The sequence below is a fragment of the Monodelphis domestica genome, chromosome 2, assembly GCF_027887165.1.
Source record: "Monodelphis domestica isolate mMonDom1 chromosome 2, mMonDom1.pri, whole genome shotgun sequence".
Taxonomy (NCBI): Eukaryota; Metazoa; Chordata; class Mammalia; order Didelphimorphia; family Didelphidae; genus Monodelphis; species Monodelphis domestica.
Window position 1 is genome coordinate 77914306 of NC_077228.1, and position 25314 is coordinate 77939619.

Sequence of the window (25314 nt, forward strand, 5' to 3'; positions counted from 1 at the left end):
CGCATAATGGAGCAGGATTTGGAGGCTGTTGTTGATCATACAAAGGATATGTCATATTTGTTTTCTCAAATGTTGAGTCCCAAATTCTCTCCCTCCCTCCCCTTCCTCCTCTCAAAAATAGTAAGAAATTTTATATATGCTATGCATGTGCAATCATACAAAACTTATTTCCATACTGGTCATGTTGTGGGGAAAGACTCATATAAAAAAATAAAGAAAATAAAGTTTAAAAAGCAAAACAAAAACAAACAAACAAAAAACCCCCAAAGATGTCAGACAAATGCAAAGAGAACCACGACAGGACAATATTCCCAAAGAAACAAACCAACTAACAAACCAGGGAAGAGAGAGTATGTGGAGTAAGAGGTAGTCAACATTCTTAAATGCTTCTGAGAGGTCAAGAAAGATGAATGGGCTAATTCTTTCATTGAAATCTCTTTTCACCTTTTCCTAACTGAGCCAAGGTAATGCCTTGGACTTCTCTGACTGCTTCACTTTTTTAGTCTTAATCTTTATACTTTTTATGATGATGTGCTATAGTGAATATCATTCTTTTGGTTCTTTACCAACAGACTAATGGAAAGCTGTCTAGGGAAGTAATGGATGGAGTCATATTTCCAGTTCACTAGGAGACTGAATACATCTCCAATCAGTCTCGAGGATCTATAATCTATGTTCAGTACTTAACCTTCAATGATATGATTTCAATCTGAAAAAACTGGTGTATCATTGATTTTCTCATGAAAATATAAATGAAAAAAACCTTTTTAATGCTTGAACAAATTTACAGAATTCTATTAAATTGACAATTGCATTGTATATTAGCACATATTTGATGCAGAATGTAAAATTAAAAGTCCTTGTTAAAAATTTTAATTGTGGTTGGACTCTGAAATATATTAATTAGGTTGTCAACTGGGATTTAATTTCTAAATCCCAAAATGAATTAATAAAATAAATGGAGTTTATGGTAGTTTATTTACAATATTTACAATAGAAGGAAGATGAGAGAGAGAGAGAGAGAGAGAGAGAGAGTCTAAGTCTCAAGAAGTTGGGCCTTTCCTGGAGGCTTCACACCTCCAGAAAGGCGGGATCACTAAGTCAGCTTTTCACTCAACAACTAAGAAGTCTGGGTGTTGGTCTTCCAGTCGCTCCTCTGTCCTTCACTCCAAGCCTGGGTGACTGACTCTCCTAATGTCTGCCTTCCCTTGACTCTCAGAAAGTCTGTCTTCCCTTCATCTCAGAGTGACTGATCCTTCACTCCAAGCCCAGGGTGACTGACTGTCCCACTTCAGTCTTTTTTCCCTCTATTTAAAGACCTTTTTCTCTTGTGTCACCTCCTCTAAATTTTCACACCTACCAATCACAGCAGATACTTTTCTCCAGAACTGCTCATTCTTTAGTTCTCACCTTCTTTGGTTAGATTTTCTCCAGGACTGTCCATTCTTTAGTTTTCACCTTCTTTGGTTAGATTATATCTTTTGGGGTTACTTAACACTTCTTTTGTTAAGTTCACCTTTTGTAGTTACTTATCACCTTTTTGTGATTAATTCACCTTTTGCAGTTAAACACCTTTTGGTAGTTAAAATCTAAAAATAGATTGTAGCTTACAATTCTAGCTTCACTATAAAGGAAGAGCTAAGTACTTTCATTGTTTCAATCAGGAGATTACAATTTTATCTTCACAATAAAGAAAGAGCTAAGTATCTTCATTGTTACAATCAGGAGATGGCTAAATCCAATCTTCACATCCTCCAGCATGTTACCATCATCTCATATCATCCTATAGAAGGACAGAGCTGGAATGAACCTCAGAAATCATCTCACATATTCTTTATTTAATAGATGAAGAAACTGACATCCAGAGTTGAATTCAATTGACCAAGGACACTCATGGAACATATTACTAATTTTGTTTCTGATTCACAGACCGGAGCCATTACTAGTTCTGGAATTAACTAGTGGTGTGATCTTAGGCAGATCAAATGATTTCTTCATCTGTAAAATAAAGGGACTGGAATCCAGTCTCTGAGGAATCTTCCATCCTTACAAGTCATATAATCTTAACTGATATGAAGGCCATAGTTTAGTAGCACATCCTGTTAATTAATACCAGACCTGATTCAATCTAACATGTTTTTACACATCTATTTTAGTTACCATAAAAGAAGGGTTTGAGGATTCCAACTTATTTATTTGTGGCCTGTCTCTATAGCCTTCTCTTACCCCCTCATTACCCCAAGATAAGTTGCTGTTCTTTTCTTGTCTCACCTATCTAGGAAAGAAGCAGGTTGTAAAGTTTAGATGCTTAAGAGAATCATTTATTCACAGTACAAAATAACGATAGCTTACAATGACAACCATAGATTATTTTGCTCCGATCAATGCCGTTTCTCAATACAGTAGAACCAAATCCCCACTGTGAATTTGTGAAGCCCTGCTCCAACTCTGACAGGCCCATCTGGTTGATTCTGCCAAGGCCCAGGGTAGTGGGGCCAGCTGGCTTATGAAAGGCATGTTCACTCACTGTGAATATGAGCATAGCAAACATTCATCTCCCAATGTCTTGCCAGCTGCTCTAGTCCAGTTGTTCAGATATTGGCTCCTGAGACCCTATTCAGTTCTCCCACAATATCAATCCTTAATTGCTCAGAACTTCACTCTTAGAATGAACCTTCTCTCTTAGGATTTCTCCTTTAGAGCTTGTGCAACATCCTTTCCTACCATGCATCTTGATTCCAAATTTATTTGGCAAGCTCAGAATCCTCTCTTGTCACCACCCAAACCCAACTTCATCCTTTATATTACATTTCCTAGGAGTCTTCCTCCAGAGAAATTTTTATTTAGCTGCCATCTTTGTATGACCTATTTCCATCTCTGGACCTTGTTTTCCCCTCTTTTTTTAAAAACTCTTATCTTCCATCTTAAAATCAATACTATGTATTAGTTCTGATGCAGAAAAGTGTTAAGGGCTAGGTGATGGGGATTAAATTACTTACTCGGGGTTATATAGCTAGGAAGTGTCTGAGGCCAGATTTGAACCCAAGACTGTTTTCCCCCCACTCCCCATCTCTAGGCCTGGCTCTCAATCCACTGAGTCACCTAGATGCCCCTGATCCTTCATTTATTAGCTAGCATTTATTGCTTTCTATGGTATTTCATTTGATTTTTACAACTATTGTTATCCCCATTTTACAGCTGAGGGAACTGAAGCTTAAGAGGGGATAAGTGACTTGGCCAGATCACACAGCTGGTAAGTCCCTGGGGCAGGACATGAACTCAGGTCTTCTTGATTTCACCCCAACACTCTATCCACCACACAACTTGGCAGCCATCTAAAATATTGTCTAGTTGGAAACTCAAATCTTCTACTAGTCTTCTATCATACTGCCTTTCAGTATATGCATTTCATTAGCAATCTGGTTATTGGCTGAACATAAATGTGATTTATGTGCCAATTGGGTCCCTGACTCAAAGGATCTGGGTGTAATTTGGAAGGAAGTAGGACTTTCTCACCCAATTCACTTTAGCTCACGTTCCCACCCAGGGTGGACTCCTTTGTATTTCCCCCAAGGGGGAACCACAAGTTCCTTGCATGCTTGCAGGCAGGCAAACAAGATGCTCAAATTTACTTTCATTTGGAATGCAGAATGGGCACATTCCTAAGCCCTTTGATTATCAGAAAAACAACAACCTTTTCCTATCTTTTCTGGAGGTGGTTAGCAACTTTGCCCTCAGGTGAGTTCTACTTTTCCTTGTGATTTCTATTGTTTATTTGACTCAAAGTACCACCAACTGGATAAATCCCAAGTTACTCCTTAGTGCAGATCATTCTCTGCTTCTCTTCCAGAACCACAAAGGATAACTCCAGACCTCCTCAGTCAGTCAAGAAGAACTTCTTAGGTGTCCAGGCATTCACTGAGTACCTTCCTTTGCCTACAAAGAAAAGCAAAAAGCCAAATCAAACAGTCTCTGGTCTCAAGAAGCTCAAATTCTAATGGAAGAGAGAGTATGTGAATAACTAAGGAGATATACAGAGTAGATGAAAGTAATCCGAAAGGGGAAGACATTAACTGTTGGGGATTCTGAAAAAGGCCTCCAGAAGAAGGCCCCCTGAAAGAAGCAAGGGGTACCATGAAAAGGAATTGAGGGAGAAAGTGAGACTAGGCATTTTGACTCCCTCTTCTACCTTTTCTCATTGAGACTCTGGCTCTCACTTGATCATCCATGTTCTAAATCCCTGCCTCTTTCATCAAGGCTTTGCATCTGGTCTCTATTCCAGTGGTCTCTTTTGAGGTTCCCTCTCCCTTTCATCTAGCCCTCCAAGGTATATGTTTATTGGTCCTCTGCAGAGAGGGTGACTGTCCTTTCAAAACCAGGTCTGAGGGATAACAAAGATGAACACTCATTCAATCAGGGGCACCTTACCTAGTCTCATTGCTGCTGTCCTAGTTACTTAGAAATCCTGGTACATTAAAAAAAAAAAAAGAGCAAGAAGGTCAGAAAGAAGCACAGACAGGCAGGACAGTTTTGAAACCCACAGGTTGAACTTACTGTAATATGTTAAAAAAAAAAAAAAGCACATAGAAATCTTCAGTTTCAGGCACAATCCTTTTTTCTAGTCTACTCTGCATATGGAAATGCCAGTTCTATCTATGTATTGTTTCTTAAGTTCAAGATAAAAATAACTTTTAAAAGCCCTGAACAAATAACTTTGAAGTCATAAACACAAATCCACGTCCGAGCCAAGGCCAGGTCTGTGGGACAATTGTTCATCCTTTGTTTTTGAAGAAGACCAATGTCATCATGACATGGGGATAACAGAACATATGTTTGGCTGTGACTGATTGGTCCAAAGGAATCTGGAAAACTCTACCACAGGTTGGGCACAAGTAGTCCACTTGGGGGTGGAGATGTCTCTAAATTTCCACATCTCCCATTTCCTTTGAGCTACTGAAATTCTGCTTTGCTTATACAGTGCTGGGTAGTCCTATGCCAGGGTCTCTCATGCCTCTCAATCAATTCTAATCAATCAGTTCTTCAGAGAGACCTTGAAAGTGTCCCTGTTCTGCTTCCTCTAACTAGCCTGTGGTCACCTTGTGTAAATTCTCTGTAAAGTAGACTCAAGTGGCATTTGAACAATATGGCCAGCTCATTAGTTCTGCTCTCTGCTTGAGAAAGGACCTCTGTGTCTGGGGCTTTATCTTGCCAGGAGATCCTCAGAACCTTCCTAAGACAATTCAAATGGAATTGGTTCACTTTTCTGGTTTTGTGAGCCTACAATAATGAGGTCAGCCCACTGGCTCTGTAGACCTTCAGTCTGATATGTAGTGCAATACCTCTTCTCTCTGTGAACTTTAGATTTACTCCACCCTCCTTAGTCTAACAAAAACAGGAATGTCTACACCCCCACTTAAGGATTAAGTATTGAGAAGGATGGCCTATGACAGACATGTGCTAGCAAATGACAAATCAGAAACAACTGACAGACCCTTGGGCTGTCCTAAGTCAAGCTTAAGCTACCATTGGTTCATGTGAGATGCAGGAAAGTGATGTAAAAATAGTCTATATTTTTCGTGTCACTTCCTCTCTCCAGCCTCTTTTCTCAGAGAGGTGGCTCTGGCTGAAGCTTGCTGGGCATTTTGGCATCTTGGCTTGGTGGGTTTGGCAGTGAGTTTCCCTGATACAATACTGGAGGAAGCTTAGTAGCCTAGTTCAGGTGAGGCATCTTCACTGAGCTCTCTCTGAGTTTAGGCTGATTCTTTTCTCCTTTACCTTCCAAACACTATCCTCTTAGGAAAGCCTCTAATCTTCTTCAAAAACCTCATGGTGCAGGTATTTGAAGTCCCCCTGGCAAAGGCCAGGCGGGAGAAATTCTATACCCTTTCCCTCTTTCTTCTCCTTAATTCCTTCCCTCTATATTAATTAAACCACCATAAAATTTCCAAACTGACTTGGGTATTTTATTTGGGATATTCTCTGGTGACCAAATAAATTTAGATTAAGTCACAACCCTAAAATTACCCTTACAGCTCCCACACTTTGTTTTGGAGGCTCCCAAATGCTGAGCTAGCTCCAACACTGTGGGCATCAACCTCATCGTCCATCTATATCTATGGAGAATATATTGCCAATGAAAGTGAACCCATACACAGCATTAAAAAATTCTCCATTTACTGTGACCAAGGGTGGATGGGGCAGCAATGGCTGAGGGAGGCTCTCTGTTTTCTTGGTGTCCAGTGCTGGACCATAATTAGCACAAGCAGCAGCAGATGGATCCATATTCTACCTCATCTTAGCCTTGGAGGTACAATCATCTGAGAACACAAAGTGGTCTGCTCTGTGGTCCAGTAAGGATCTACTGGAGCATTCCATGAATAATCATTTATAATTAAATAATTTATAATAGCTAATAATAATAATTCCAGGAGTAGGGAGATTTCACGTACTGACCAGGAAATAGTAGAGGGCTGGGGAGGGAGGTGACTTAGCAGATTCCTCTTGTTGCATGCTCAGGCATGCCTACTATACTCCAGTCATTCGGGCTTCTCTGATTCTGTCAGCATGGGTTAAGCATGTAACATTTAACAGCCAACACTGTCTATCCCCTTTTTCTATTGAATATTAAATTTTCACCGCCTGGACTCCAAGGGGAAAAGAAAAGACAACACCGTCCTTGCTTTGCCTGCGTCTATCGCTGTCCTTTGTAGTCTGAAGATCCTGCTCCATATGGTGACTACTCTCCATGGCTGAAGAGAGGGCTGTGTGCTGAGCAGTCCTTTCCACAGCCCACACTTGTGAAGATTGTTCTTTTATCTGCAACTGGCTTCTATTTCCAAGTCTGGCAGCCTGAAATCACTTTATTTCTGACTTTGGCCGCCAGGAGACCGTTTTCTAGCTGTGCCTTGTATCATCAGGTAAACTACAGTAACGACATCATACTGTTGTTTTTGTTTAGTTGTTGAGTCATGTCTGACTCTATGTGACAAAGTCCATGGGGTTTTCTTGGCAGAGACACCAGAGTGGTTTGTCATTTCCTTCCCCAATGAGTTCCCATTTTACAGATGAGGAGCTGAAGCAAACAAGAGAGATCTTTCTAACATCTGGCCCTGCATCACTGCTATTCACTGCATCACCAGCTGACCCCCTAAATCAGGACTCAGCACTGATAGTAATGCTTTCAACTTCTTCACTTTGAAGTTCAATCATACAGAAAAATTAAAATAATGCATTAATTTCCAGATCCGATTCAGCCTGGATCATAGAGATGGTATCATTTTGCTAGGCAATGAATCACAGAATTTCAGAGATGGAAGGCATCTCAGGAGCTGCCGAGGCCAAGCCTAACTGACCAAATTCTTTTCCCATCATGCCAAACAAACAGATACTTAGCCTTCCCTTGACTATGAGAATAGATTAAACATCTACAATTTTACTGCATTCTTGGACAAAAATCTCTGTACTTCTGGTGCTTGTCATTTAAAACCTAAAAACTACAAGGGAGAATGATTGGGGAAAACTCCCCGTTCCCTCAGGTACCTTTCCTTGAATTTGGCAAATGCTTAGCTCCTGAAAGCGTTTCTAATGCCTCTTTTTACCTAGCACTGTAGCTGGAGGAGTTTACAGATGATCCAGTCCCAACCATGACTAAATGGAGACTCACAGAGGTTAAATGATTGGCCCCACAGCTGGACAGTGAGTAGAGCCAGGCGCAGAACCAAAGCAGCTTCCTCCACTGAATCAGTGGACTGGCCACCCTACTGGGCTTCCTTTCACTAAAGAAGCCAGTCACCCTTTAATTCCCCACCCCCTCACACAAACCAATTTTTTTTCCCTCTTTTTTTGGCAGGGCAGGGTAGGGAATTGCATCCTTTGTTGATTCAAAGTGAATATTTTCAGAACAGCTGCTGTGGTCGAAATACTGGCTGCTGTTATTGTATACTTACCAGGGAAGCAAAGAATTGTGAAGATTCCCACATAAACCACAGGAAAGCTAAGCAGGGAAGTGTTTTGGGCACACACATACATCTTTATTCCATCTTTATATCACTTAAAATCTTGCTGTACAAAGGACTTTTTTTTTTTAACCCCTGCCTTTTGTCTTAAAATCTATCAGTTCCAAGGCAGAAGAGCAGTAAGGGCCAGGCAATTAGGGTTAAATGATTTGCCCAGGATCTCACAGTTAGGGCCTGTCTGAGGTCAAATTTGAACCCAGGACTCCTCCCCCACTCCCCCAGACTCTATCCACAGAGACACCTAGCTTGCCCCCCTACAAAGAGCTCTTGATCCAGGAATCTTACTTGGTACTGGACAATTTTAACCAATTATTATTTTAGGACAACTTTCTATATCTTGCATATAGTAGGTGCTTTATAAATGCTGGTCAAATTTTAAAACTGTATTCCTGAAGGATTTAAATTATTAGGAAACCCTAGTCAGCAGATAGTAAAGAGTGAATTAATGTGCTAATGAGGTGATAATAGCTTTCCCCAGGATTATACACACACATCCACACACCCACCACAAATTTACTGCCCTCTGAAATTTTCCCATCCTGGAGACAACTTTTATATTTGAATCTGAGATATTTCCTGCTTTTTAGCTGATCAAAGATGACTAAGTAAATTGCCCCAGAGGTGCTTTAGCAAACAAATCCCAAAGTTCAGTTATTGTGTTAGGCTAAAAATTGGTTCTCCTCTGTTTTCCATCAGTCATTCACTCATTCAGCAAACATTGATTAAGTCACTCTTAGGTGCATGGCAATGTGTTAGCTGCTTTATAAACACTGGTTAAATTGAATTGAAAATTAGGGACACCAAGACAAAAGAGGGAACAATTTCTGCTCTTAAAGAACATAGCCTGGTACTGTGGCAACAAGCATTGGGAATCTGGATTCAAAGTTTGGTTGTGTGATCTTGAGCAAATCACTAAACTTCTCTAGTACTTTATTTCCTTAGATAAAGAAAATAATGGGGTTGAATTAAATGATCCAAGTTTTAAAATAATGAAACATATTACTTTGGACTTTTTCCGTATCTTGGCTGTATGCCTTTGATACTCTTCTTAGATTAATAGAGCCTTTTAAAAATATACTTTGGATTTGGGCAACAGCAATCCAGCCAGAGCTATGTTCTTTCCTTCTCAGTTTCTGTTCTACCTCTACTCAACCCAGTCTCCTATCCCCAGCACCCCACCACAGCTAGTAATATTCTATAATGATAGACTACAAAATCAGTAAATAATAAAAGCTATTTTATAGAAGGGGAGAGTTTATTGTTAAGCGGAACAGTGAGGAAAGGCTTTAGGGAAGAGATAGGATTTGAGTTGAGTCTTGGAGGATGAGTAGGACTTAGATAAGTAAAGAAAAAGGAAGAATATTGGAAGAAAGGTGATGAAGGAGCACCATCAAAGATCATTGAGCCAAGAACAATTTAGCTGCAGCAGTGGATCCTTGCTAGGGAGTATTGGGAGATAAGTTTGGATTGTTTGGTTCTTTCTGTATCTGGGAAATGAATCCCTCAAGTGCTTTCAAAACTGGGTAAGCTCTGTCCAGATACTCTTCCTTCCTTTGTCTCCTTGAGTATCATTTCCCTCAAATAGCCCATAAGGGAGATGAAATATTATAGTCCAAATATAATGGTTCCAGAGTTATTGAAAGAAATACTTTTATACAAAAATCACTAAAAATCTGTTTCATTTTCTGTCTGTTTGTTGCCCTTCTCATTTCACTTATAAATGTTCTTGACAAAGCTGATCTGACTGTTGGGCCATACACTAAATTTCTTACAGATACATTTTGCTCTTTATCATTTTTTTTTTGCTATTTTGTCAGGTGATATTGCCTAGGGATTCACAGTAAGTAACATAACCAAGAACCTGGATTTTGTAACTTCAGTTCTAATGCTCTTTTCAATGAAGGCCTTGGAACTAGATCTGGAGAAGAGGTGTCCAGCTCACACAAGTGGGAGAAATACATAAATCAAAAGGGTAATGCTTCTTTTGGGAAGAAAAGTGGTGTTTTCAGTGTGAGTTTCAGTTTCATTTAAGTCTCACAACAAACACCTGATATACTCATTTTATAGATGAAGAATTCTAAGCACAGAACAGTTAAATAGGTTGTTCTCAGATAAGGATTTGAACTAAGTCTACCTATTGGCCTATTTGCCATTTATAGATAAGTTCTTCCCTAAGTCTCTGTTTTGGGAAAGGGCCATCTTTCTCAGGATTTATTGACCCTGTCTTCCCACTTTTCAGCTCCCCTTTTATGTGTAACCTTTCCCAGTTAGACTGTAAATTTCCTAAGGGCCAAACTACCTTTATTTATTTCTTTATTTGCTGGTGTATTTGTGTCTTTAGGGCTTTATAGTAAGGCTTAATGAGGATTTGTTAACTGACTGACTTCCTGCATCAAAGTCTAGCATTTTCTATATTATTCTGACCTCATGGTTTCAGGATAAGTTTTAGTGTAGTGCACTAAAAGTTTTGTGACACCCTGCATTTATTGGTTTAACTTAATTGTAAAGCAGACTTAAGTACATTTTAAAACTTGCCTAATCATGTCAATGTCCTAGCATATGAGAAATAAAATACATGGATTCTTGAATGAAGCACCATACATCAACATTCTAGTTGATTAATTTTAGTTTATTCAGAAACATGAGAATTAGCTCAGATGTCCTAAAATAAAATGTGTATCTTCTGCCATTATCTGCCATATTGAGGAAGCTTGTCAGTTTTTAATTTTACATTCTGAAGACAAGAAAAACAGCTCTTTGACTATTCTAGCTTGTTTGTTTCCCTAGAATCAATGCCTTTTGCTGAATTCAAATGAAAATGATAGAAATAAAAGATGATTCATAGGTCAAATCTCTTTCTGAGATAGAAATCTTATTTCTCTTATGCAAAATATTTTTGTAAGCAATTTTTTCCACATAGCTAGATTCAACAGTGGTTTGACTGAAGCTATATTTATCCTATAATGCAGTGATGGTGAACCTATGGCACTCAGAACACTCTCTATGGGCATGCAGCCACCCCTTCTCCAGAGTTCATTACTAGAAAGGCAAAAGGACTCAGGAGGAGCTGCTCCTCTCCCTCTGTCCATTGTACCTGATGACATTTTTTCAGATTATCTGCCCCTCTGCCCAGCAGCCTCTGGGAGCACAAAGGAGGTAAGGTGGGCAGCTCACAGGTTTCAGAGCTGGAGGGAAGCAGAACACTCAGACCACTCACCTCCCCCTCTCTACACTTGCTGAGGACATTTTTCACTTCACCTACCTCTTCACCCAGCAGTCCAATGGGCTTGTGTCTTTCCTCCTTTATATAGGGCAAGGGGGTAGGGCATGCCTGGCATTCCATCTCTAAAAGGTTTGCCATCACTGCTATAATGCAATTTGGTCTTGCCACTTGATCTAATCCATCCTACATCCTCTACTCTAAGTAAAGGGTTACAACCCCTCTCTTACCTTTGTTTATTTAGTATTTGCACCTTATCCATTAACCTTCTGCAAAGCAACATAAGCAATCAAGCTTTGTGATTTCCCATCCCTTTATTGCCACCCCTTACATACCCACTCAGATAAGAAGGCCACTTCTGAATCTTCCTGATCCTGAACCAGTTAGCTAGAAGTTGGGACACTTAGGTTTAAGGTATGAGCCTGGGAGTGGAGGGGAAGGGAGGGAGAGAGAGAGAGAGAGAGAGAGAGAGAGAGAGAGAGAGAGAGAGAGAGAGAGAGAGAGAGAGAGAGAGAGAGGAGGAGGAGGAGAAGGAGGAAAGGAGAAAGAAAAGAAGAAGGAGGAGGAGAAAGAAAGAAAGAAAGAAAGAAAGAAAGAAAGAAAGAAAGAAAGAAAGAAAGAAAGAAAGAAAGAAAGAAAGAAAGAAAGAAAGGAAGAAAGAAAGAAAGGAAGGAAGGAAGGGAGAAGGGGGGGAGGGAGGGAAGGAGGGAGGGAAAGAAGGAAGAAAGGAAGGAGGGAAGGAGGGAAGGAAGGAAGATGAAACTGGAAAGCAGGAAAAGGCAAGTGATAGGAAAAGAGAAGCAATTCCTCTGACCTCTGGACTAAATCTAGAAGGGATGGGTTGTAACACTTCTTGAAAATATGGGGAGGGGATGAAAGAATTGCAGATTGTGCCTGAAGACTTTCCTAGTTCCTTAAGGAAGCCTAATCAGAATGACTTATTCGATAAAGCCAGAGGGAAAGAAAACCCCAACCAACAACCCTACACAACATGCTGCTTTAAAAAAAGAATGACTATTTTTGAACACAAGCTGTTTCCTGTCTTTACAAGCAATTCTCTAGTTGCCTTCCAGGTGGGCCCAGGTCTTCCTGCTAATTTGATCTCCTGGGATTCCACTCCCCTCTTCTCACTCCCACCCTCCCCCCTTTGCCTAGGGAGATCCAGATGGAGGTTTTACAGAGGATTCTGGCTACTCCAAAGAGGCCACCTCCTTCCCAGCACCCCGCCCACCCTAGATGCCTCTGCTTTATTTTGGGAAACAGCAGCTGAGAGGGAGGGTTGTTAATTGTTTGTCAAACCTTTCCAAACCAGTTAGATCTGGAGGGGGCGAAAATGAGAACACTGAGTAGAACCCTATTCTGGGCTCTGTCTTCCCCTTCTCTTGTAAGGGAAAGGGGCTCCCTCCACCCCCACCAAAACAACAACGACAAAAAAACCGAAAACCCCAGACGGATTTGTAAGACTGCCTCATTCTACCTGTTCTTAATGTATACCAACCTTCTGACCAATCTGTAGTACAGAAAGATACACATCAGCCAACAGACCCAGCTAGAGCAAATCCAAAGAGCCATCATCACAAGAGCACATTTGCAAGCTTTACAAAACCTCTAAGGAACACAACCTCTGTAGAGTGAAATAGGAGAGCCTGAAACGTAGAGCTGCCTCCAACAAAGCCCGGGAGTGAGAACTCCGGGGCTCTCCCCAGCCTCCCAGCCCCCAGGCATGTATGTGGCAATCTGTAGTCATGCCAGCGAAGCCCGGGATTCTAGGATCCAAAGATACCTCACGGCAGGCGAGCGTATGAAAAATCCTAGCAATCCTAGCATGTTGCTGTGACACACACTCAAACACAGCTCGGACAAAACTCTCAAGATCAAACATAAAGAAAACCAGACCAAAAGCTATCCAGGACTCTGACCTCAGAGGCCACCATGTGACTCTGTCTCAAACTTACTAAGGCATTACATCAGCCTGGGAATGAAAGAGAGACTGGGAGAAGGGAAAAAAAAAACAACAACTAGGAACCAAAATATTAGCCTTCTTAAAAGGGCAATGCCACCAAGCTCTTTTCTACCAGACAGATGTGCTTCTTTTAACTAATTTTTAACTTGAGGGAAAATAAAAGTCTCATTGTGGCATTCTGATTTCTTTCATTGAGGAAAATCTGCTTTCTTACAGGATTAGGTGAATCTGACACTTTACCTTTGGAAAAACAAGGTGTTTCAGATAAACAACTTGGACTCTGATGCCGATTTCTGACCTCTGTATTAAACCTGTAAGAAGGGGTGGGTTTCAAACCCTCTCAGAAATATGGGAGGGGGCTAGACTGCTAATTAGAAAGATCTGATTCCTTACTTGTTGCAGGAACCTGGACAAATCCTTGATGTAACACAGTAGAGCTAAGGAGGTTTCCCACCCACAGGGAACTTGTACTCTGACAGAGGTCCTTCACATCTTTGATGGAGGCTAGTATGTTTCCTCCAGTACTCTGAAGGTCACCCTGAAGTTCTCAAGAGCTGTAACAGGCTCTGAAAAACTTGGGAAACAGAGATATAGTAGATTGTAAGTCTCCATCAGTCAACAAGAGTTCATTAAATACATATTAGGATCCAGGAATGGTATGATTTACTGAGGTTTTATAAAAAGAAAAGCAAAAACCAAAACCGAAAAAATGTCTCTGCCCCTAAGTAGCTCATATTGTTATGGGGATGAAACACACACACAACTCTGCATATGCAAGATATACACAGGGTAAATTGGAGGTAATCTTAGAGGGAAAAGGGGAACAGGAAAGACCTCAAAGAAAGTGAGATTTGAGCTGTGTCTTGAAGGGAACCAAGGAAGGCAGGACATAGAGATTGGGAGGGGTGGGAGAAGCAGCCTAGGAATGGGTGATAGCCAGAGAAAGATCATAGGCTTGGGACCAAAGGTCATACCATGTGATAGGCATGACAAGAAGATCAGTGTCACTAGATTGTGAGCTCCTCCAGGGCAGGACATGATTTTTGCTTGGCACACTGTAAGTGTTTAATACTTAGTGACTGATAACTGACTGTCACTAGATCACACTAAATCAAGGGGAGTAAAACATAAGAAACCTCAAAAGAGGAGGCAGGAATAGAGGAGTCTATATTTCCATTCTGGAGGTAAAAATAGGGAGCAGCTAAAAATTATTGTGTGGAGAGAGAGGAGGTGATATGGTCAGAGGCAGCTGAGCAGACAATGGACTGGGAAGGGGAGGGACTTGAGACAGAAAAACTTAACAGCAGGCTATTGCAATTTTCCAAGTTTGAGGTGATGAGATGCCACCCCAGGGCGAGTATTTCAGAGAGATATTGTGAAAGTAGAGAAGCTGTAGCAACCCAGCTTGAATATGTGGAATAAGAGGAGTCCAAGGTGAAACCAAGGTTTTAAGCCTAAATGCCTAAAAGAACAGTACTACCCTTACCACTAATAGGGAAGTTGAGAGGAAGGAAGGAATTGGGGGTGAGGGGAAGATAATCAGTTCAGTTTTAGACAACTTGAATTTGAGATGTCCAAGAGTCAGTTGGTGTTCTGAGACTGGAGAACTGGAGAGTATAAATCTTGGAATCATCTGCATATAGTTGATAATTGAATCCATTAGGAACTGATGAGGTCATCAATTGAGATAATATAGAGAAGAGGGGCCAGGACAGAGCCTTGAAAGACTCCTTGTGTGATATATGAATGAGGATCCATCAAAAAGAGACTGAGAATAATTGGCCCGATAGGAGGGAGAACCAGGAGAGAGAAATGTCACATAAACCTAGAGAGAGTACACAGAAGAGAGTGACCAATGAAACCAAAGCTGGAGAGAGGTTAAGAAGGATGACCAAGAAGTGGCCATTAGATTTGTTAATTAAAAGGTCATTGGTGGTTTTGGAGAGAGCAGTTTCAGGTGAATGATTGAGGGTTTAGAATTTTACCTTAGAATTGAGTGAGAGCAGAGGAGGTAGAGACATGGATTGGAGACTATCTTTTCAAGAAGTTTAGCCAAGAAAGCAAGGAGAAATATAGCTAACAGGGATGAAGAGATCAAGTGAGGGTTCTTTGAGGGTGGAGGAGGCATGAGTGTATTTGTAGGTACCTGGGAAGGAGTCAGTAGATAGGAGAGATTAAAGATTAGAGATCAGGAATGCTAGAAGGTATAATCTATTGGAGAAATGGGAAGGGAGAAGATCAAAGATAAACATAGCAGAGTTTTCATTGGAAAAAGGGCTATCTCTTCATGAGAGAGAGAGAGAGAGATAAAGGGGAAGAAGGTGAGTGGGTGGGATATTTGTGTAATGTAAGATAAGAGGAACCTCTAGCAAAATAACCTTTCATCTCTGAATAGATTGGAAAGAATTATCTTCAAGTTACAAGTCATTAAAGTTTCAATTATGTTAAAAACACACACACACACACACACACACACACACCTTACTTTCTGCCTTAACATCAGTTCTAGGATAGAAGACTAATAAGGGCTACTGGATTGGAGTTGTGACTTGCCCAGGGTTACACAGCCAGGAAGGGTCTGAGGTCAAATTTGAACCCAGGTCCTCTTGATTCTAGACCTGGTGCTCTATTCACTGTGCTACTTAGTTGCCTTCTCAATTGTTTTCAGTCCTTTATTTATGAACCATAATCTCACTGGATTGTCATAATATTCCTTTAAGGTACAGCAAAGTTTATTACTACACTTTGACAAATGAGAATTTAGATTAACAGAACTTAAAATCTCTTGTCCAAAGATCAGTTCAATAAATGGTGGAGCCAGGAGAGCCCTCAAGATTTGACAAAATCTGAAAGTGCTCATAAAGCAATAATGATTGATGAACTTAAAATAACAAAAATAATAGTAATAATAATTTATATGGCATCTTGAGGATTGCAAAATAGTTCATAAATGTTCTTTTTTTGTCCTCACAACCCTGGGAGGTAAGTGCAATTAAAATAATTGGACTTTGTATTTTGTTAATTTATGTGGTTGTACATTAAAGTTGGTGGTTGCCAGGAATTCAGTTTATAAATCCCAAAATGAATTACTCAAGTAAATGGAATTTAGGTAGTTTATTTACAATAGGGGGAAGATATTAAGGAATGAGAGAGAGAGAAAACTCTAACTTCCTCTGAGCCAGGTAGAAATTCTAAGGCCCTAATCAGGGAAAGAAGTTTCAAGATGATGGGCCTTTCTCAGAGGTTCACACCTCCAGAAAGACAGGGAAACGAAGTTAGCCTTTCACTCACCACAGTGACCAATGACCTTCTAAAAAGAAAGCAGTCTGAGGTCTCCTGCAAGAGCTCCTCCAGGGGTCCAGTTCCACAGCCAAGTCTGAGTGTCTGTCTTCTAGTGTCTCCTCAAGTATCTGTCTTTCAGTCTCTTCTGAGTGACTCTTCTTCACTCCAAGCTCAAAACACTGATCCTCCAGTCCAACTCCAAGTCAGAGTTCTTTTGATCGCTCTCTGGCTTCTGTGGTTCTCTATTTAAAGATCTTTTTCTCTTGTGTCATCTCCCCTAAATTTCACCTTTACCCATCACAGCAGACGCTCCTCTCCAGGACTGCCCACTCAATATAGGAAATGGGTGTTCACACTTTTTTTGGTTAGATTATACCTTTTTTGGTTAGATCACACCTTTTGTAATTTGTTTGCACCTTTAGCAGTTAGTTTGCACATTTTTGTAGTTAAAATGGGTAGATCTACTTCAAATACTGAGTTAACACTTTTGGGGATTAAATCTAAAAATAGATAGGGGATTACAATTCAATCTTCCCAATAAAGAAGAGCTAAGTACCTTCATTGTTACAATCAGGAGATAGCCAAATCCAATCTTCACAATTTCCTGGTTACATCAGTTCATAAGACTTCAAATTATTCTAGAAACATTGGGTCCCCCAGTGCTGATACTAGTCTTAAGAACTGATACTAAAATTCAGAGTATACATTTACTGCTAGGGATACCTTTTGCAACTGAAGAATAGACTGCTTAAGCAAAATACCAAGTGTAAGATGTTCTTGTTTTTGTGGATATAGACTAAAATAATGAGGATAAGTCCTAGAATTTTACATCCACTTAGTTTATACAACTTATTTAGACAGGTTGTGCAGAACAACAAAAAATTGTCTATTCAATTAAACTTGCTTATAATAGCTATATTATTTAGAATTGGGGGAGGGAAGAATTTGGTAGTAATATAAAGATTTATAGGCTGCCTCTAAATGAAGTGCTAATATTTAGAGAGGTACTTGGCACATCGTTGGCACTCAATAAAGGTTTAATTGGAAAAGAACAGGCAAACAATTACCTTTTTTTTTTTTACAAAGTTCACAAATAAGAAGGCAAAATATGACATTTATCCAGGGTGCAATTTATGTCTTATAATCTTTTATAAGGCTGTGGTATGGCTTGAACATGATTATAATAATGAAGTAGAGGTAAAGTAAACTTATACTTCCTAAGAACTCAATTTGGGGTTGGCTTAATTAAGATAGCATTAGAATTTGAGCTAATATTATTCTTTTGTTCTATTAAGCCATGAAATTAAATTTGAATAAGAAAATGAATAAAATTCCATTCAAATACAAAGAATTTTTATAACCAAATTGTTCCTGCACTCAAAGAGCTTACATTCTATGTGTCCAACTATTTCATTTTAAAATTATGGAATGTCCTTCATCTTCTAGTTTAATAAACAAATAGTTACAGAACAGTAACAGTTGAAAAGTAACAGATGTCTCATTTGAACCTCTTAGCAATCCTGTGAAGTAGGTACTATAGATATAATTATTATTTATGAAGAAATTGCTCAGAGTATTTTTTCCAAGTGCTATGTAGGCTATAAAGAGCAATGGTCACTTAAGGAATTTACTATCTAGTTGAGGAGGAAATTATAAATAGGTGTTAATGGAAAAATATTTCCACTGAGTTCGTCTGAGGGGTAATTGCTGCCTATTAACACTATCACAATGCAGAGATTCCAAAAGTTAAAGCCTTCGTTTTATGATGATTAAGCACAGGTTCAGAGCTCAGAAAAATAACCTGGAATTTCAATTAGAGTTCTAATAAAGCTTAAGTAGTCTAAAATTACATCATAGATGGAGAAATAATTTTTGATGTATGGCAATCTCATGCATCCTCTTAGGCCATAAAAGTTGAAAAGAGTTAAACAGAATCATGATTTCGGTTAACAGGATCATAATCTAATATATCCTTAAAGGAAACAGACCTCGTTACATTTTAAAATTAAATTTCCAAGGTTCTGAGAGTAGAATGGGCTCATTGAGAAGGGGAGATCTTTTTATTGTTATTCAGTCATGTCCAACTCTTCATGATCCCGTTTTGGATTTTCTTAGCAAAGATATTGGAGTGGTTTGACATTTCCTTCTTCAGCTCATTTTACAGATGAGGAAACTGAGACAAACAGGGTTATATAAGTTATCCAGGGTCATACAGCTACTCAGTATCTGAAGCCAGATTTAAACTCAGGAAACTTGGGTGTTTCTGACTCTGGGCCAGACATTTTATATACTGTGCCTATTCTATCTGAGAAAGAAAGAGAGCCTAGATAATTAATTTTGCATGTTTATACATTTAATTAATAAACCTAGAATTTTTCCTCTATCAGCACCTCATAGAAAAAAAAGTAAATTTATTTGTCAACAAGCATTTATTAAGTGCTTACTATCTCTAAAGCACTGGGAATAAAAGGTAAAAGATCAAAAACAGCCCCTGGTCTCCCAGTCTAATGGAATTATTTCCTCTGCTGTTTCATAATCCTAGGACATTCCACTCTGGACAACTAATTGCTCTTTTAAAATTATTTTAATTGATAAATTTTAATTTGACACAACCAAGACCTCTTCAAAAACACTCAAAGTAACCATTAAATTCTACCCTCTCAAAAAATAACAGTAAAATTAGCTAATAGAATTATTGTAATTGATATATATATATGTACATACATATATATATATATATATATATAATACATGTCACTTTCTGTAGTTCAGAAAGGAAAGGCTTGGCTGCTTAATAACTTTATTAGGCTGGTATCAGTCAATATCATTTGAATTTGACCTAAGTCTTAGTGCCTTTTTAGGCTATTTTTATTTATGTTGTAGTCATTGTAAACATTGCTCTTTTGGCTTTGCTACACAAATTTTATATGCAAATAATAACAATAACAGGCATTTTTTTGTCCCTTTTAGGTCTGCAAAGCACTTTGCCTATATCATGTCATTCAAGTCTCACAAATACCCTGTGATATAGATATTATTATCACCTTTGTTTTACAGAGAAGTTAAATGACTTGGGGCAGTTAGGTATGGAAGTAAGGTGGAGTATAGGTCCTGGAGATGGGAATATCTGAGTTCAAAAGTGACTTCAGACCCTTTCTGCCTGTGTGACTCTAGGTGAGTCACTTAACCCCTATTTGTCTTAGTTCCTGGTCTGTAAAATGGGGAGATATTGGAGAAGGAAATGGCAAACCACTTTATCATCTTTGCCAAGAAAATTTCCATGGGGTCCCACAGAGTCTGACATGATTGAAGAACAACAAATGACTGACCTATGATCAAACAGCTTGAGTGGCAAAGGGAGGATTTAAATCCAGCCCAGTATCCATTGACATGTTGCCTCTCTTCCTCTTTTTTTGAAACTATCACATTTGTCATTCCTTACAGAGTAATAATATTCCATGATATTCACATGTTGAATTTGTTCAACTGTCTCCCAATCAATTTGTGAAGACTGGATTTGGCTCTCCCCTGATAGTAACAATGAAGGTACTTAGCTCTTTCCCTGATTGTGAAGATTTAAATTGTTCTTCTAGGATTTGACTTGGAGACACTTTCTTCATTTTTGAGAAGTGGAGCCTGGGGAAATTCTTCATAGTTTCCACTTGAGGCTGGTGAAGAGGGGCAGAAGGATCTGCTGACTGGACTGACAGGTGTGAGTGAAAAGCTGACCTTTAACTGCTGAATTTTTCTGAAGAGACTTCCCCAGGTCTTGGCTACAAGGGCTGAGACCTATTAGGTTGAGGACTAAACTCCCCTGCCAAGTTTTTGAGCCAGGGGATGGAGATAAATTAGTGTTCAGGCTAGACTTCCTACTTTATCCTCTCTCTGATTTCTTGCTTCACTCTTTCTACATTTTGTAAATAAATTGTAAATAAAATCTCTTTGGAATTAATTAAATTCCTGGTGACCAAACTCTTAAATAATAAAGTTGAACCCTTGAAAATTAACCTCTTTTCCCCCTTACAAATGATTACTCCCCCCACCCCCAATACATTCATCTAGTATTGTGCTTCTCCTTCGGTTGCTTGGACCTACTGGTTTCAGGAATATCATACAGTACTCATTTTTAACTACTTAGAAAAGTGCTCCTTTATTGAAGGACACATTTTTTCTTGAAAGACTAGAAGAAAAGACAAATCTGATTGAAAGAAGCAATCTATGGTACCTTTACAAAGCAACAAAGTAGGAAACAGTTTAGACATGAGCGTTTATATTTTAAAAAGAGAAGTGGAGACTGAAGGAAATGAATAAAGGGAATTTAGGGTGATCCTGGAAGCCTTGACCTAGTCCTGCTTTATAAATACTGTCTGAGGGGAAGGAATCCTTCATAGCAAAGCAGTCAGAAAGGAAAAGAGATGTGGAGGGGGGGGCAGTGGAAAAAGTGACTTTCAAAAGTGAGTTTGGGGGTGAGATGACAGAAGAGGATAGAAAAGCTGTCAGTTTTTTTTCCTCCTAAAGCTATTTCTTTCCCACACTTGCATTTTTCCACATGATTAAAAAAAATTGACTTTGTAGAGTTAATAGTTTTCCAAGTCTATATTTTTATATTTTGGCTTTTTGTAAATAAGGGATCTGTATTTTGAAATGACAGTATTTGGGTTCTTAGCTCAAAACACACTCACTAACTTACTTAACACTTTCTCCCTCCTACTTATATGGAATCAATTTCACTCTCTCCATTTTTTTTAAAGGTAAAATGAAGTCACCAAGAAGTTAAGTGATTTGCCTACGGCCATTCCCAGGACACAGCTCTCTAGTATATACACAGCAATGATGTCATGTAGGTGTAGAATCCGGAAGAGATTTACTGTTCAGAAAATTCTAGTACTGGCAAATGATTCCAAAGTATTTTGGTCTTCTGACACATCAAACTGTAATGACCCATCATATGAAAAGCAAGACTTCTCAGCACCAACACTGACTCCTAAACTCTGCGAAGTTTTGCTTTGCTTTTTGAAAAACTTCTGACCTGTACTGCTGGCCAAAGGCTTGTAACAACAGCCTTTGTGGGGGACGCAACTATAAACTGACAAGAACTTTGCTGGAGAAAACCACAGAATTGTTTCCCCAGTCCCGGTTTCCTCGGGGCAACGCAGAAATTTGTTTGTATTCCTCCAAGTTAGGGGCTTGGTGTCTGTAACCAAACAAGTGCTTGAGCCGGGCAGGTAAGGGGCCTTAGAATAAGACCCAGCAGACGTGTTCCCACGCCCCAGACAAGCTACAAACCCTCCTTTAGCAAAGGCTCTTAAAATGGAATTACTGCCCGGGGAAGCCGGGAGGGATGGGGGAGGGGGGAAAGGGTGGAGTAAGAGGGAAAGGGTGTGTGTCCGGGTACAGTGTCGGGGGAGGGGCACAGTCAGGATGAGAATCCTGGCCCTTCCTCTAGGGTTGAAAGGACCCCAGAGGCCTCCGTAACACAGGAGGAAACTGGGGGCCGGGGAGGTTTCAGGGACTGCCAAAGACACAAGATTCGAACTCGGGTTTCTCCCGCCTCCAACGCTCCTTTCACTTGCCCAGGTGGCGTCCCATCCAGGATATGTCTTTGAAGGACCGCTTACACATTACTGGGAATTTTTTTTTTTGGGGGGGGGTCTTGGGGGCGGTGGCAGGGGGCCCACCGTTAGGAGCACCAGCTTTGGTTCTGGGAATCTAGCTGTGTCTAGTTCACACCTAACCCACTCCCAAATACACAAGCAGCCGAACAAAGGAGTGGGCTGGCGCCGACTTTCTCCCGTCTCCTCCGAGAAAGCCCGAGCTCCCACTGAGGTGACACCTTGGGGACTTTGCCTTCTCCTTCCCCTCCCCCACGCTCTCGAGAACCGCTTCCTCTTCCACGCTGTTTCCCCCTTTAAGAGAGGGCTCCGCGGGACTAACGTTCGAATCTGCCCTGTCTTCCGTCCTCAGCCTCTGATTGGCTGGGAGACGCGCACGAGGGAGCGCGAGCTCTCCCCGAACCGGTCGGAACGGTCGCTAGTCCCGCCTGATTGGCTGGCGCGAGAGGGCTATATAAAGCCGCCGGGTCGTCCGTCTCCTCTCAGTTAGCGGCGGGACTGGTTGCTAAGCTGCTGTGTCGTGTGTCGCGGCCGTGAGAAAGGGGGTCAGAGCTCGCGTCGTCGTTGTCCCGGTTGTTTGTTCAGTCGGTTTGGGCTGAGGGAGGAGCTGACGCGTCTCCGCCTCCGGCCCCACACCCTCACCGTTGACGGGACGAGAGGGTAGCCCAGGACGCGCCTCTCCCCTCGGCCTCCGTGAGTCAGACGCCCGAGAGCTGCGGAGGCGCCTGAGCAAGGAGGATGGAGTTCAAGCTGGAGGCTCACCGGATCGTCAGCATCTCCCTGGGCAAGATCTACAACTCGAGGGTTCAGCGCGGCGGCATCAAACTCCACAAAAACCTGCTGGTGTCCTTGGTGCTACGCAGCGCCCGCCAGGTCTACTTGAGCGACCCCTGTCAAGGCGGCCTCTGCCTGGGTGGCCCGGGGGCTGGGGGACCCTCGCAGCCGCAGCCCCCGCCGCCACCGCAGCAGCAGCAGCAGCAGCAGCTTCCCGGGGAGCCGGCCCCGGGCTGGGGAGATCCACTCCCGAGAGACAGCAGCATGGAGCAGGACCCTGAGCCCGCCCTGGCCACCCTGGAGCCGCCTGCCCTGCCCCCAGGGCTCGGGAAGCGCCAGATGGAGGGGTCGCCGCCGGTGAGAGCCGAGGCGGTGCCCGAAGCCCCGAGGCGCCGCGTGGAGGCGACGGAGACGGAGAGAAGTGGCTGCAGCGGCGCCGGCGGCGGGGGGGAAGGCGCCCCAGAGGGGCCGCCTCGGGCGCGGCACTGCTGTTGCCGCCGCTTTTGCTGCTCTCCCCCCGGAACCCCGCGGGCTGACTGCGGCTGTCGCCCGCGCTCGGACGAGGGGGCCCCGCAGCCGCCGCCCGTCTGCCCCCGTAAAAGGAGCGCCGCGGGGGTAGGGGTTGGCCCCGCGGGGTGCCAGGCTTCGGGCGGCTCCCCGGTTAAGAAACCCCGCAGGGACTCGGAGGAGCAGCCGGGCGAGGAGGAGGAGATGGAGACCGGTAATGTGGCCAATCTCATCACCATCTTCGGCTCCAGCTTCTCGGGACTCTTGCGTAAAACCCCCGTGGGCGGCCGGGAGGACGAGGACGGCGAGGAGGAGGAGGAGGAGGAGGAGCCGCAGCGCGGTCCGGAAGCGGCGGAGCCCGGGCCGATGTACTGCGATAAGCCGGTGTTAAGAAACCTCAACCCCTGGAGCACTGCCATCGTGGCCTTCTGATTGCCCGGGCCCGGGCGGGGCGGGGGGAGGGGAGGAAGGGGTGGGCGCAGCTTGGCCCTGCCTCCGCCCCAGCAGAGCGGGCTCCGCCCCCGCCCCCGGCCCGTGGGGACCACCTGGAGCCGGCTGGGCAGCGGGACCTGTCCGGGGGCCGAGCAGCGGGACTCAGCCCACCCTCGCCGGGGCACCCCCGACACGCGGGGGGTCTTGTGTTATAAAGCTGTTTTTTGTAAGTTTATTGTTGAAGTAAGGCTTTTTTGTCACAGGGTTTCTTGTCCGGGGCTTGAGACACAGGGGGGAGGGGCGGGGCGGGCGGGGGGCGTGGAGCTGGGACTTTCCTCCACCGGCGGCTAGAAGGAAGCGGCCGCCCCGGGCCGGGGAGTCCCCCTCACTCTGGGGGAGGAAGGGACTTTTTACACACTCCTCGCTCACATCCAGCCCGGAGCCCTGCTGGGGGCAAGAATGCTCTTCTTCGGCTTTTCCTAAGGGGAGAGGGGTTCAGGCTGGAGCCGGCTCTTCCTCCGTCCCCTTTCCTCACCACCTCTTGTTCCCAGTGAAGAATCTTCTTCCCTCGAGCTCAAACTTCGGGGGTGGGAGGGAAAATTTCTTTTTGACAAATTCCATCCTCACCCTTCTCCCTCAACACCCTCCTATCCCCAATTTAAAAAAGCTTGATAAGCTTCTTAGAAGAGATCAAGCTTAGAAATACTGAGTTTATAAGGAAATATATATATACATATATATATTTTTAAAAGCTCTAGGTCAGAATTATTACACAGTGCTTTTAAAAAGTGTTTAATGAAAAAGTTTACAGATGCCCTAATGGAAAGGCCTTATGGCTTAGTAGATTTGATTACTCCCGTCTTTGTTGTATAAAGGCTGGGAGAACTTGTAGAGTTTTTTGTACAGTATTTTCTTCGTGTATTGACTTTTTTTTTGTATAAAATGTAACTTTACGTGTCTAACACGTATTAAATATTTTGAATCAACTTCACTGTGTCCTTTTCTATTATTACCTGTATGGGATTTGGAGAAGGGATCCTGCCTGGGTGAGCAAGAAAAAAAGCATGTGGTTCTTAATAATCAATCTTTGCCAGACCATAGTGAAATTGTTTATTGCCTTTTTTTTTATGAAATAAAATACTTTTGTTTAGGACCCTGAAACAAAAATGGTGGAAACTGAGAAACACTAGTGTAGGTTGGACTAATTTTCTTTTATAGGGTATAGCAATCCTTTGGCTGGAGGATTTTCCATTAGAATATTTTTATCCCTTTCACTAAAATGAGTTTACTAATACTTTGAAGTAAAATAAATAGGTTTTTGGAAAAACTACACAGCTAATTATAAAGTTACTCCTGAGAATTAGTTGACATTCTGTTGCCATATCTAAATTAACTTTTTTTGGTGGTGGTGGGGTAATTATTTGATCATGCCAAAATCTTTTCTCCCCTTTTGGGAATGTGAGGATAGTCACTCAAAGATAACCACCCTTTCTTTAAGGTGGGAGAAAA

At 41.9% G+C, this 25314-nt stretch overlaps 1 protein-coding gene across 1 annotated transcript; it reads left to right on the forward strand.

The window, feature by feature from the left end:
• Nucleotides 1–22094: 22094 nt before the first annotated feature.
• On the forward strand, nt 22095–24791 carry IER5 (immediate early response 5). The gene has a single exon (XM_007507852.3). The coding sequence runs from the start codon at nt 22831–22833 to the stop codon at nt 23803–23805; it is 975 nt and encodes a 324-aa protein (XP_007507914.2). The 5' UTR covers nt 22095–22830; the 3' UTR covers nt 23806–24791.
• The last annotated feature ends 523 nt before the right edge of the window (nt 24792–25314 follow it).

Excerpts from the sequence above, each read along its gene's own strand:
- IER5 (XM_007507852.3), top strand. The coding sequence starts at position 22,831 with ATGGAGTTCAAGCTGGAGGCTCACCGGATCGTCAGCATCTCCCTGGGC.